The 12945-nt window shown below is 39.5% G+C and overlaps 1 protein-coding gene and 1 long non-coding RNA gene across 2 annotated transcripts; both read left to right on the plus strand.

Moving 5' to 3' along the window:
* Positions 1-1503: 1503 nt before the first annotated feature.
* On the plus strand, positions 1504-3347 carry LOC135640136 (uncharacterized). Its single transcript, XR_010497177.1, has 3 exons — positions 1504-2085; positions 2785-2866; positions 3016-3347. It is a non-coding gene; the product is annotated as an uncharacterized LOC135640136 (long non-coding RNA).
* Positions 3348-4535: 1188 nt separating this feature from the next.
* Positions 4536-12687, plus strand: LOC135641170 (alpha-glucan phosphorylase, H isozyme-like). Its single transcript, XM_065156279.1, has 16 exons — positions 4536-4708; positions 4992-5194; positions 5263-5442; positions 6896-7072; positions 7162-7247; positions 7668-7857; positions 8220-8312; positions 8984-9168; positions 9276-9393; positions 9472-9603; positions 9907-10125; positions 10213-10416; positions 10824-10982; positions 11216-11479; positions 11745-11935; positions 12404-12687. The coding sequence occupies exons 2-16, from the start codon at positions 5003-5005 to the stop codon at positions 12528-12530; spliced, it is 2517 nt and encodes an 838-aa protein (XP_065012351.1). The 5' UTR covers positions 4536-4708; positions 4992-5002; the 3' UTR covers positions 12531-12687.
* The last annotated feature ends 258 nt before the right edge of the window (positions 12688-12945 follow it).

Here is a 12945-nt window from a genome sequence, read left to right on the forward strand (position 1 = left end):
TTTTCCTAGCATGGTAAAGGAGAGGAGCCCCAAGGCCATGAGTAAGTTTTGCAGGCTTTTCTAGAAAAACCCAAGTGCTTTGTCCCAGATGAGAAGCTAAGATGATTGTCAAAATAACCTTCAAGTTTAAAGATTTTGGATATTAAGTTGGCATCCATTTAGTAGTCTTTTGGAATTTTCTGGTATGCAGGTCAATTGAACATAAGTGACAGCAAGATAAGTATCTAACTCCACTTTCGCAGGTTTTTGAATTTTATTTGGTCATTCTGTTAGCTGAGTTAATATATACTAAGTATGTTTAGGCAAATTGCTCATGATGTTAGACTTTTCAGTCTTTTATAGCATTAGCTATTATGTGGCATGCAATCCTCCTTATATTTGATACTGTGGTACTAATGATTCAGTATATCATTTTGGTTTTCAACCAATAAGGTTATATCTCTATGCGTAGAATTGATTCAGTACTTATTTTTCCTTTTTAAGGGAAACCCTTGTGTAAAGTTCTGAGCCTCTTTCATGTTGTGCTTTCCTTGTTGCAAGAATTCTTTCCGGAAAGAAACTTCTCTGGTGGACTTTTATCTCTTAGACATGCAAGTAATACTAGTGACATGTTAAGACTAATGCTGTGAATTTTCTAGTGACTGATAGATCGACTCAAATTGCTCGCTCTGTTTGCGAAGAGTAAGCTGAGATGATGATTCTGATGGCTGGCTGTTTTGGCCAAGAAAAATGCTAAATGAGAGAAAAAAGGGTTGGAAATTTTGTAGTCGACTTTGCAGCCTTATTTGAATTGAATTGGATTCTAATAAGTTGTAATCAGGCTTGAAACAAATTTGAGTAACAGTAAGTATATGCGTCGGATTTGGATTCTGAGTTTGAAGTTCTTGAATGGTTAGTCAAATTTAGATTCAAATAGGATGGAATTTATAGATATTTATCCATTGTTATTCGAATGGTAAATGATAACAATAGTGGTCGAGTCATTTGCTGTATCTTAGTTGACCTATTTGAATCACGAATGCATTTTAATCAGGTTTGGTATGAGATTAATAGGAAAATAAGTATTGGAGTTCATGATTGGTCCAATTACACAACCCTTTGGTTTGGCTCGAGAGATAAAAATAGATGGAGCGAAATTGAGAGAGTGAGAAATGAACCCATAATATTTTAGAGATAATATCAAAATTTGAATATAAAAGATACTGTATTCAAAAAATAAAGAAAGGAATGTTCTTTGATAAGCCAAAAAACAATTTTCCAAGTAAATTTGCGAAACAAGAAATATTTTCCGTTTTATGTTATTGAATCAGCACAAAGCATCACAAAATGTTTCTAGTAAATTCGAAAACCCCGCGCAATTCACCCCACCTATCCCGATATAAAGGTCGATGAGCCGGACCACCCTTCTGTTATCGCTCTCTCTCGGGAAGGTCTCGAGGGCGGCCTCGCGGAGCAGGGCCTTGCTTCGCAAGCTTTTCTCTCATCCCGCTGGGGTTTCGTCCGAGAACGACGCTTCCGGCGAGTTCTTGGAGGAACACGAGCCGCGGAGGCCGAGCTTCTTCGAGTTCCTCACGTTCTTTGCTTCGCAAACTCCCGTGGCGGTTCCGGCGAGTTCTTGGAAGCACAAGCCGCGGATCCGACTCTCGTCTCCTCCCGCTACGGTTTCATCCAAGAACGGCTCTCCGGCGAGTTCTTGAACCGGGAACCGCAGAGCCCGAGCTTCTTCTAATTCTTCGCGTCCGAGAGGGCTCGATCTCCTCCAGCTAGGGCCCAAGGACGGGCTTCAGGGGTTATCCTTGAAGAGAACGAGCCATGGAGCCCGTGCTTCTTCGAATTCGTCACGTCTTCTTGAATTCCTTCGCTTCGGACGCCCTTCTCTCATTCCGAACATGGTTTCGTCCAACAACGGGCGATTCGGGCGAGTTCTTGGAAGAGAGCGAGCCACCGGCCTCGAGCTTCTTGGAGATCCTCTCGTCTGAGAGGGCGAAGGTCTCCACGCTGGGGTCAGCCTTGGCCCTCTGACATTCCGATCGAATGCCTTCCGCGGCCCATGGGTGGATCGAGTCCTTCGCCAGCATGGTCTAGGTAACTTCTTTCCTCCTCTGTTTCAAGATAAATGGAATTAGGGTTTAGGAATCCTCTGGAAGTTGAGGGGGTCAACAAGAGGCGAACTATAGTACCAAGAAACAGTGTTTCGCTTGACATGCCTGATTTGCTTCATAAATATAATCTTAATCATTCACCAATGCTATATATCATTTATATGAAATTTCATGAATCTCATGTCCTTGTTAACTTGTTTGTGATATTGAACAATTTTATCGGATAATGAGCATCTACACAACAAAGAAAAATTGATATGATTTACTATTCTTCTATTCTACTCTTTTTGGTTCAGGGACCAAAGTCTTGTAGCCTGTAATGTATGACTTATTTTGTGTGATTCTGAACTAATTTTCTGGGGATAATAGTATATGTAATATCTATGGCTGTAATACTTCTAATTAATGAAGCCCCTGATTATTATTATTATTCCAAAAATGAAGTTGATATGCCAATGCTCGTCTTTAAAGTTATTATTCTTCCTCTGTTCTTTGAGTGTTTATGCTGAACCTGAAAAATTGTGGACTTTATTCTATATATTAAGGCTTTCCTGCGCTCCCAAAATGTTATATGGCTATCGGCTAATCTTTTTTTGCTTGATATCATCTCGTTTTCTAAACCTGTATCAGTTTCTTAGTATCTTCATATATACTTCTTGTGGCCTCATATCATCATCAGCAGTTGCAGTGGAGTTCCATTTAATGATGGCAAGCTAGCTTGACGTATCCATACAATGTCTTAGCCAGGAAGAAGGGTTATTGAGGTACGATCCATAAGTTAAAGGCTTATTTTACTTTGGTTTTTTTGTTCCATAAACTTTATGCTAACTTTTCAGTTCCCATATTGTACTTATCTTCAAGTATTTGCACTTTATATGGCTGCAAGAAAGTAAAGTTCTCGTTGTCTAAACAGTCGGAAGTACTGGAAACATGGATGCTCGGTCATTTGCAGAAGCAGCTCAGGTCGACGGTAGCAAGCAAGTATGACGTTTTCTTTTGTGCGGTTGAAATCTTCATGATCCATACAATTATGAATTTCTTTTTGGCACAATGTGACTCGGTTAACCTCTTCACGTCGGTTGTTTCCTCGTGGTGGTCTCACTCAAAGGTAGTTGTGTCTTCAAGTTAGCATCATTAAATCGGTCGCCTTTAAGACATTTTCAAAACAATCATGTTTTCAAATTGATCGTACCTTGAAGTACAATGTCTTTAAGAAGGCCGCATCATCAAAGTATATCTTTAAGAAGGTCGCATCGTTGGTTACATTGTCAAATCTTCTTTGTTGTTAAATTGATTGCGTCCTTAAGACGGTCGTATTGTTAATGCGATTGTACCCCTCAAAACTATCATTTTCTCAAATCATGCGTGCCTTTAAAATATGACTACACCATCAAATCGATCGCACGTCTGGGACGTCTTCAAGTTGGCCTTGTGTTTATATCATCCTTACATCGTTCTTAAGACGATCACAGCTTTGTGTCGACTGCACCGTTCCTTCGAGTCAGCCGAAGCTCGACTTGATTGAGTGGGATGCTACCTGACCTTTTCATGTTGGGAGTAAGTCGGTTGTTGCAAGAAGATGACTGTAATTGGATGCCATTGAAACACAACCTGGTGGTAAAATCTTTTCCTTGGGGAGTTTTCCATCTCTATTACCAGACCGTACATGCTTTGACGTCAATATTAATAATTAAACTATAATAAGCGTTGGTCAGTCATGATCACACAAATTTGACTAGAGCCCGATCCACTTTGGTCGGGTCAACCTACGCCTAATCAAACCCGACCTATCTTGTTCGGGTCAGCCCATGACTGATTAAAATCAGCCTACCATGATCAGGTCAGCCCAAACCCGACTCAAGCTTAACCGGACACGCACGATGTATCTATTCGCTTCCTCGGATACAATGCATCCACTCAAGAGATCAGCATAGCAAATCCTACCTCTCTCTCTCTCTCTCTCTCTATATATATATATACACACACACAGCCCAATCAGATCGATATGACAACTCTTATTGCAACGAACGGTTCACATCTAAAGCCGTTCAAGTCACGGTCCCCGTGTGAACTACCACTAGAAATAGCAGTAGGTCCAATTTTTCACGTTTTGAGCATCCAAAATATCCTATTGTTCTTTTTTACCCTTTATCGGGAGGAAAAGAAAAATAAATATCTGATTCACTCGTGCAGTGCTCGATTCATAATCAGCCATCTCTCTTTCCCGTCACCCCCCTCATTACTTCTCGATATTTCTTTTTTTTTTTTTTTATCGAAGGCTTCTGCCTCTTCACAATACGCCAAAATCCGCCACTTTTGTCCGCTTCTCTCTGAAACCGTTCGTTCCCGGGACCCCACGTCTTTCGCTTTTTCATCGAGTCACGGACGCTGCACAAAAAATATCTCGCTTCCATCTCTTTTTCTCCTCCTCGGGTGACCATTCTTTTTCCCCCTTCAATGCATTCTCATCTTGGATCCCCGGCTTCCCGCACGTGACTCACCGCCTAGGATTAGTAGGCTCTTTTGATTGAAGGCCGCGCCTTCGCGAAGAGAGGCGAACCCCGTTCTCGAGTTTTTGTGGCCTCACTCGGCTGTCGTACACAGTGGTTACTTCTCTTCCAACTCAATTCTGTTTTCCTCTTCTTTTTTTCTCTCAGTTCGCGTGGTATGATTTTGATTGTTTATAATCCATTCCAACTTCATTGTGTTTTCTGATGATTCGAGTTCTTTATATCGTAGCCGGCCATTTCCTTCTTTCCTTTTTCGGGTCTTAATCCGTATTCGAAGCTTTTGTCGAAAAGCAAAAGACAAGAAATACTTTAGAACATCTAAAATTATAATTGAGATACATATTGCTGAGCTCACATGTCGTGGTTATGGATTCTTTAGGGAGCTTTCCCATGGCAACTACCAAAGAAACCAATGCCACAAAGGTTCCCGCTATCGCCCATCCTTTGGCAGAAGAATCGTCGGAGATCGCGTCCAATATCGCCTACCATGCTCGCTATAGCCCTCACTTTTCCCCTCTCAAGTTTGATCCAGAGCAAGCTTATTATGCCACCGCAGAAAGCGTTCTTGATCTCCTGATTCAGGTGAGCCCTTAGGGGACTGGTACTCATCATCCTTGAGTTTGCTGATCATCTGGTGGTACGGTTTGCAGAGGTGGAACGAGACTTACCTCCATTTTCACAGAATTGACCCCAAGCAGACATATTACTTGTCGATGGAGTACCTACAGGGTCGTGCTCTGACTAACGCCATCGGAAATCTTGGAGCGTCAGGTGCATATGCTGACGCTTTAAATAAATTGGGTCACGAACTTGAAGAAATTGTTGAGCAGGTACTATATCTCCTCGGTCAGTCCTCACATTCTTCTCAATCCTTAGGCCGTCTTAATATTGGAGAGGTGTTACACATAAATAAGATGAAAGAGAGAGAGAGAGAGAGAGAGAGAGAGAGAGAGGAGAATGGAATCACGAAGAGGAGGGATGCTATGGGATGGGGATGGGGTTTATATTCTTAATCACAACCTGAGAGAGAGAGAGAGAGAGAGAGAGAGAGAGAGAGAGAGAGAGAGAGAGAGAGAGAGAGAGGAGAATGGAATCACGAAGAGGAGGGATGCTATGGGATGGGGATGGGGTTTATATTCTTAATCACAACCTGAGATTTTAACTTATCTACTTGCTATAGTGACATAAATAGGCTCCCACTCCTGTTATTCTCAATTCTCAAAAATCTTAATCGTTTAGGACTTTGCAACTATCAATCATGGACAAAGTTCATATAATTGTTAGTGGCATCATCTAAACCCAATTCTTTTAGAAATTAACAAGTAAATGCTATTTTACAGAAACATCATCTGCACATCTAAAATCTAATTGAAGTTCTATTTACGCAATATGCAACTGGAAATTCTGTTGATGGAAACTATGAAATTTACTCATCTACAGCAGGAATGAAGAAAGATGAGTAATAAAACCCTCTTTGAGACCCAAGGTGAAGGGAAAGAGAGGAATGCATTTTCTCTGACAGCAGCTACTATAGAATTTCCTGGAAAGACTATAGTTATGTAACATTGTGGTCATGATACTGGATTTCTCAATTTCAAAGCAGATAATCTAAATGGCAATCTATAGTAGAGGTCCATCTGGATATAAGGCATGGCTTTACCTTGCAAATATTTTTGAAGAAAGAAGACATCGAGTATATGCATCAGGAAAGTTTCTGTCAACAGCTGGCCATTTCTATTCAATCTACAATATGCTTAAACCTAGAAGTAAAGAACAACATAAAGCTCCTTTAACTTTCAATTATTATCTTCTCTTGAATTGATGCTCAAAGTGAGCTTTATTATTTTACATATAAAGCATGTTGAAAGCAACTTCCCTTCATGACACTGCAACTTTCTTTTATTGTTTTCCTATCATCTTATTGCTACTTCTTTAATGTAACCGCTTTAGTATATTCATTTTTTCCAATCATCAATCCCTGACATTTTGAACATGCTGCCAAGAATATACCATGGATATGTGTTTCCATGCAGTAATTGTTTTCAATTTTTTGAGTAATTCATGGAAAATGTTGCTGTTGTATGCTTCCAGTGGCAAAGAATTTACTTGTTTATGTTTGAAGACCATACCTTTGTTAGTTTCCTCGTTATCGTTTCCTTCTGTCATGTAGAACTTTATATATTGACAATTATCATCATGGATGAAAATTTCACAGACTGTATCAAGGCACTGGTATGTCGTCATTATTTTATCTTGGAAATTACATACGACATGCCTTTGCAGGAGAAAGATGCAGCATTGGGAAATGGAGGTTTGGGAAGACTTGCATCTTGCTTTCTAGATTCAATGGCAACATTAAACTTACCTGCTTGGGGTTATGGTCTACGATATAGATATGGGTTATTTAAGCAACGGATCTCTAAGGAGGGCCAAGAAGAGGTAGCTGAAGATTGGCTTGAGGTACTTTTTGCTCTTATAGCTCTTTGTATTTTTTACTATCATAAAAGACTTATGAAAAAACTGGTGTCTGTTGATGTTCACTTTGACAGAAGTTCAGTCCATGGGAGGTTGTCAGGCATGATGTTGTGTATCCTATCAGATTTTTTGGCCATGTCGAGATCTCCCCCACAGGATCGTAAGTGCATTTACTTTGGCACTTTGTTTCTCTGAAGCAGTTAAAAGTGAAGCTACAATTTCTACTTGCTACTTTGTCGTTTCTTAAATGATCTGTAGGCATATGCACAAGCAGTTTGCTTACTTTGAGAATTCTGGCCCTTTTTTGTCATTATTTCATTTGCTTCTTATTCAAAAATACATCAAGGTTACGATGTACGTTGAGTGGACTTGTATGGTCAATATGGAGTGCATGAAAGAAGCACAAATTGAATTTTGAATTGAGTTTGCAGATTGTTGAGATGAAGCATGGAATTTATTTTGTTGAATTTTATAGAGAACTCTTTCTATCTACCAATCTATACCCTTCTTTTTTGGTGTCCAACAAAGACACACTGGTATCTGTCACTGATGCGCTTATATTTTTCTTGTCATTTTTAAGTCGCAAATGGGTTGGAGGAGAGATAATACAGGCATTGGCATATGATGTACCAATACCTGGATACAAGACAAAAAATACCATTAGTCTTCGCCTTTGGGAAGCAAAGGCTAGTGCTGAAGACTTCAATTTGTTTCAGTTTAACGAGGGACAATATGAATCAGCTTCTCAGCTTCACTCAAGAGCACAGCAGGTATAACTTTTATTATCTATACAAAAGTCACCAATATAGACTGAATAGTGTGGCCTCATCATCTTAAGCTAAACTAAGTTTTACATGTCATCAGAAAAACTCAAAGACCTATGAGCTTGTCCAGGCGAATTGCATATTTCATATGTTTCTTTTCAAATGATATATGTTGGTGATTCTTTGTGGTTCTTTTGCATACATTTATGATAGTAAGCTCTCTGGGGCTTTAAGATTAAGTACTTTAAATGGATTTGGTCTCTACAACATCTAATCATTTGAAATTATGAAAATTTCAGTTGGTGTTAGTTGCATCAATTTATAGTAGGCACTTGAGAAGGCCTTGACCAGTTTAATTTTGGTTGCAGATATGTGCAGTTTTGTACCCCGGTGATGCTACAGAAAACGGGAAAATGCTGCGACTGAAGCAACAATTTTTCCTCTGCAGTGCATCATTGCAGGTTTGTTAAATACAACAGCTTGATCTGCAGTATTCTTTGATTAGGTGCCATCTAATGAAAATCATTGAGACTTTGGTTTTATTGCATTATCATACATGACTCACTGACATTGATTGTCATATATTCTGCCAGTGACACGCAGGGAAAGACTAGGTTCTTGTCTCCACCATTTTAATGGGTGGTAGATAGTGAATCTTGTGTGTCATTTTGGTCATAAATGAATAAGTGGGCCACACAGACTTTGAGTTTTAGTGATGACCAGGGGTGCACACCCCACCTCTGCAACCGTGTAGGTTGATTCTTGGAGAACTTATCTTGGTTCTAGCACATTGAAAATAGGAAAATACTATACTTGCAGAAGAAGATTGTTCATGTTGTTCCTTTAGTTTGCATTTTGCTTATAGGCTAATTGCCTTGAAGTTACTGTGTAACACCCCCGATTAGTCCCACAACGGGAGTGGGCAAGATTAAGATTGGCTTATAAGGGTCTGATGAGTGTACTACTATCAACTTCAGTTTAAGCATTTTGGTCAGTAGTTTAGACGAAACGAAGTTGATAGGCCAATTAGCTCATCAGGCTTGGGTCATGACATACTGTGGTTGTATGAGGTTACCAAAACCACTTCGCAATTCTGTCTGCTTCCTTGATACTACTTTGGTGAACTATGCAGGACATCATAATGAGATTTAAGGAGAGAAGGTCAGGAAACATGGCGTGGAAGTGGTCTGAATTCCCCAGCAAGGTTGCTGTTCAACTGAATGATACTCACCCAACACTTGCCATACCAGAACTGATGAGATTGCTCATGGATGATGAGGGACTTGGCTGGGATGAGGCGTGGGATGTGACAACAAGGTGTGTTTAGTAATTTCATTTATGTTACGACAAGGTGTTGTAAAGCTTTTGCCATGATGCTTTTATCAATGCTCTTGACCTAGATTTTCTTCAAAATTTTGCTTCAGAACTGTCGCTTATACCAACCACACTGTTCTTCCCGAGGCACTGGAGAAATGGCCCCAAGCTATAATGTATAAGCTTCTTCCACGACATATGGAAATCATTGAAGAGATCGATAAGCGGGTATTCTGATTCTGTTTGCTTCTATCTCCATTTCACTGTAACCTTAAGTTAATGTGTTGTAGTATTCTGGTTTTGCAGTTTATGACAATGATTCGCTCCTCTTTAAATGGCATGGAGAGCAAACTCCCTGCTATGCAAATCTTAGATAGCTCCAATCCTCTTAAACCTGTGGTGCGGATGGCAAATTTGTGTGTAGTGTCTTCTCATACGGTATGAAGTTCCTTTTGAAATGAGTCATTTAAATTCTCAACTGCTGCTGTTTGATAGCTGGGATTCATGATCTAATAGTGACAGGCTTTGTGCTGATCAAGAAGGCAAAAACTTTTAGCTATTTAACATTATTTTACCCTTTATCAACTCAATTAGCTCATGAGGTCTACAATATTTTACCTTCATGTTCCTGGTGAATATCAGTTTCTTTGATAGCAGTTGGGACATTATGGCTTGTTATTGTATGTCAGTTTATTTGGTTACCATGATATTTGTGAGTAAGTTTGATAAAAATATATGCAGGTGAATGGAGTAGCCCAGTTACACAGTGACATTCTGAAGTCAGAGTTATTTGCAGATTTCTTTTCCATATGGCCTACGAAGTTTCAGAATAAAACTAATGGAATTACACCTCGTCGATGGATCCGGTTTTGTAGCCCCGAGTTAAGTGACATTATCACCAAATGGCTTAAAACAGATGAATGGATTACAAATTTTGACCTCCTTTCTGGTCTCCGTCAAGTACGTATGTTGCGATGTTTGTTTTCATGATATGCTCTGTGCATCCGAATTCTGACCAAACACATAATCTGCTGATATTTTTAACAGTTTGCTGGCAATGAGGAATTGCATGCTGAGTGGGCTTCAGCCAAGATGGCGAACAAACAGCGCCTGGCACAGTATGTATTGCATGTTACTGGTGTCACCATTGATCCCAATAGCCTCTTTGACATACAGGTTAAGCGGATCCATGAATACAAAAGACAGCTTCTGAACATTCTGGGAACAGTCTACAGATACAAGAAACTAAAGGTACAAATGTTGATCTCAACCTCAAATTCACTATGGTAGGCATGCATTAGAAGGCCTCAAAAAAGTGCTGAATCTACTTATGTTTTAAACACTATCAATAGGTGACATGCAAAACTGATGCAATTGTACTTTGTCTCTGTACATAACTCCACTATCATCAACCAGGTAGTGTCCAGATGATTAAATTATGAATTGTGACTGGGCTTGTTGAAACCAAATAATTAGCTATTCAGGTAAACTCTTAGCAACATGTTAGAAAGCACTAATTGCTTCAGCATGACGTTGAAGTAAGTTGGTCCAGCTGCATTTCATTCTCCAGATGGACACCTTTTCAATGATAAATCTGGAGTGAGTTGCAGACTTTTCTTTAGATTGTCTCATATGACTTTTGGCACTTTGTATCCTAGGAAATGACTGTTGAAGAGAGAAATAAAATGACATCAAGGACAGTCATGATCGGTGGAAAAGCATTTTCAACATATACTAACGCTAAAAGAATCGTCAAGCTGGTTAATGATGTTGGTGCAGTGGTCAACAATGATCCTGAAGTGAACAACTATCTGAAGGTACGGTGGTTTGATATTTGTACAACTTATTTTGATTTTCTCTTCTTGGGGTCAAGAATGGTCAAACTCCATACAGTTTTGCTTTGTGCCATTGGGGTCTAATTGGTAAAAAGAACATCACTAAAAATGGAGTTTCATTTTTAGTGATTGTTTAGACGACTCCAAGTTCCACACAGAGAGCAGTGATGGTTCTGGGAGAGGATCTTATTTACAGTTCCCTTGTCATTCTCCAGGTCGTTTTCATTCCAAACTACAATGTTTCTGTGGCTGAGATTCTCATTCCTGGCAGTGAGCTATCTCAGCACATCAGCACAGCAGGCATGGAAGCAAGTGGGACTAGCAACATGAAGTTCTCGCTAAATGGTTGCATCATAATTGGGACTTTAGATGGTGCCAATGTCGAAATTAGAGAAGAGATAGGAGAAGACAATTTCTTTCTCTTTGGTGCCAAAGCTGATGAAGTCCCAAGGCTGCGTAAAGAGAGAGAAAAAGGACTGGTAATTGTCCATGATCTTCATAGAATCAGTTTATCAGATACTTTCTGCTTTTTCAAATGATGTGTTTATTGTTGCAAATATCCATTCTTATTTATATGGCCATGCATTTGTGGGCTCAATTATTCTGCAAGAGTCTTGATAAGCTGAATGAGATTTACTGATGATAATTCCATGCGTTCTTGCACCATGTGAGCTACCATACCAAATCAACTGATTGAATAATTGCTTTCGGTTGCTAATCAGAGTCCATCTCAACTTTTTACAGTTCAATCCAGATCCACGTTTTGAAGAGGCCAAACAATTTATTCGGAGTGGTGCATTTGGTAGCTATGACTACAACCCTCTACTGGATTCCCTGGAAGGAAATTCTGGCTATGGCCGTGGTGATTATTTTCTTGTTGGTCATGACTTCCCAAGTTATATTGAGGCACAGTCCAGTGTGGACGAAGCATACAAGTAAGGAAACTGATACCCAGCAGTAATTTTTTATATCCTGGATGCCTAATAAATGCTGCACGTATTGTTGAGACATTTAATGGCTTTAGCAATATGCAAATATGATAAGATATTATCAATGATAGCTTATAAAAAATTTGATCTGAAACATAGTGGTAAATAATGTGAATGAAGCTAGGATGAAGGCCAAAATAGAGGATGTTTCTTCTGTTACAGTAAGCAGTCCTTAGATCTTCTTTCTGCAACTGCCTCCACAGCTTACATATGAATTAGAATTTTGAATTAATTATGAATTTTTATATTTCAACTAGTGCATCATACATCTGAGTTGATACTCCTTGAATGGTCATTATATCAGTAATTTAGTATGTCAGGAGAAGTGGGCAAAAAGAATACGGAGGATATTGTTTTCATGTAAAATGCAAGCTTGCAAGGCTTGCTTTTAATCTTTCTCTGTTTTTGCCACAGAGATAGAAGAAGATGGTTGAAGATGTCGATATTGAGCACTGCGGGCAGTGGCAAGTTTAGCAGCGACCGAACCATTTCCCAATATGCAAAAGACATATGGGACATAACAGCTTGTCCTGTACCTTAAATGTGATGCGGATGCGGAGCTCCAGAGGGATTTAGTACATGCTAATAAAGTTCCAGACGGGTGTTGCGAAGACATCTAGTGCTTTTAAAGTGGTTTCGATACCTTATACTTTGTTACCAGTAACAATCATATAATGCAGCACGCATTTTATTACTCACTTTAGTTTCTCATCTTAGGCCACTAACCAACTTAAACGGTTGAGGAGATCTTATTAGGTGCATCCTCTATACGTTTGTTCGATGTTATTGGCTACACGTTTATGATTCTCGAGCGAATTCATTTGTAGGTTCGAGCTCAATTTGGACCACGAGCTCATGGCAAATATTGCAAGAGAATTAAATGAGTTTAAAGCAACTCAACAATGAGACTTTCTCGCTCGATTTATAGTCCCATAGTGTCAAATTCTCCCTAGAAC

This window comes from Musa acuminata, chromosome BXJ3-6, assembly GCF_036884655.1.
Source record: "Musa acuminata AAA Group cultivar baxijiao chromosome BXJ3-6, Cavendish_Baxijiao_AAA, whole genome shotgun sequence".
Lineage (NCBI taxonomy): Eukaryota > Viridiplantae > Streptophyta > Magnoliopsida > Zingiberales > Musaceae > Musa > Musa acuminata.

Bases quoted from the DNA above. Each gene is read 5' to 3' on its own strand.
- LOC135641170 (XM_065156279.1), top strand. From the start codon at position 5,003: ATGGCAACTACCAAAGAAACCAATGCCACAAAGGTTCCCGCTATCGCC. The intron at 5,195-5,262 runs GTGAGCCCTTAG...TACGGTTTGCAG, and splicing joins TTCTTGATCTCCTGATTCAG to AGGTGGAACGAGACTTACCT. The intron at 11,936-12,403 runs GTAAGGAAACTG...TTTTTGCCACAG, and splicing joins AGTGTGGACGAAGCATACAA to AGATAGAAGAAGATGGTTGA.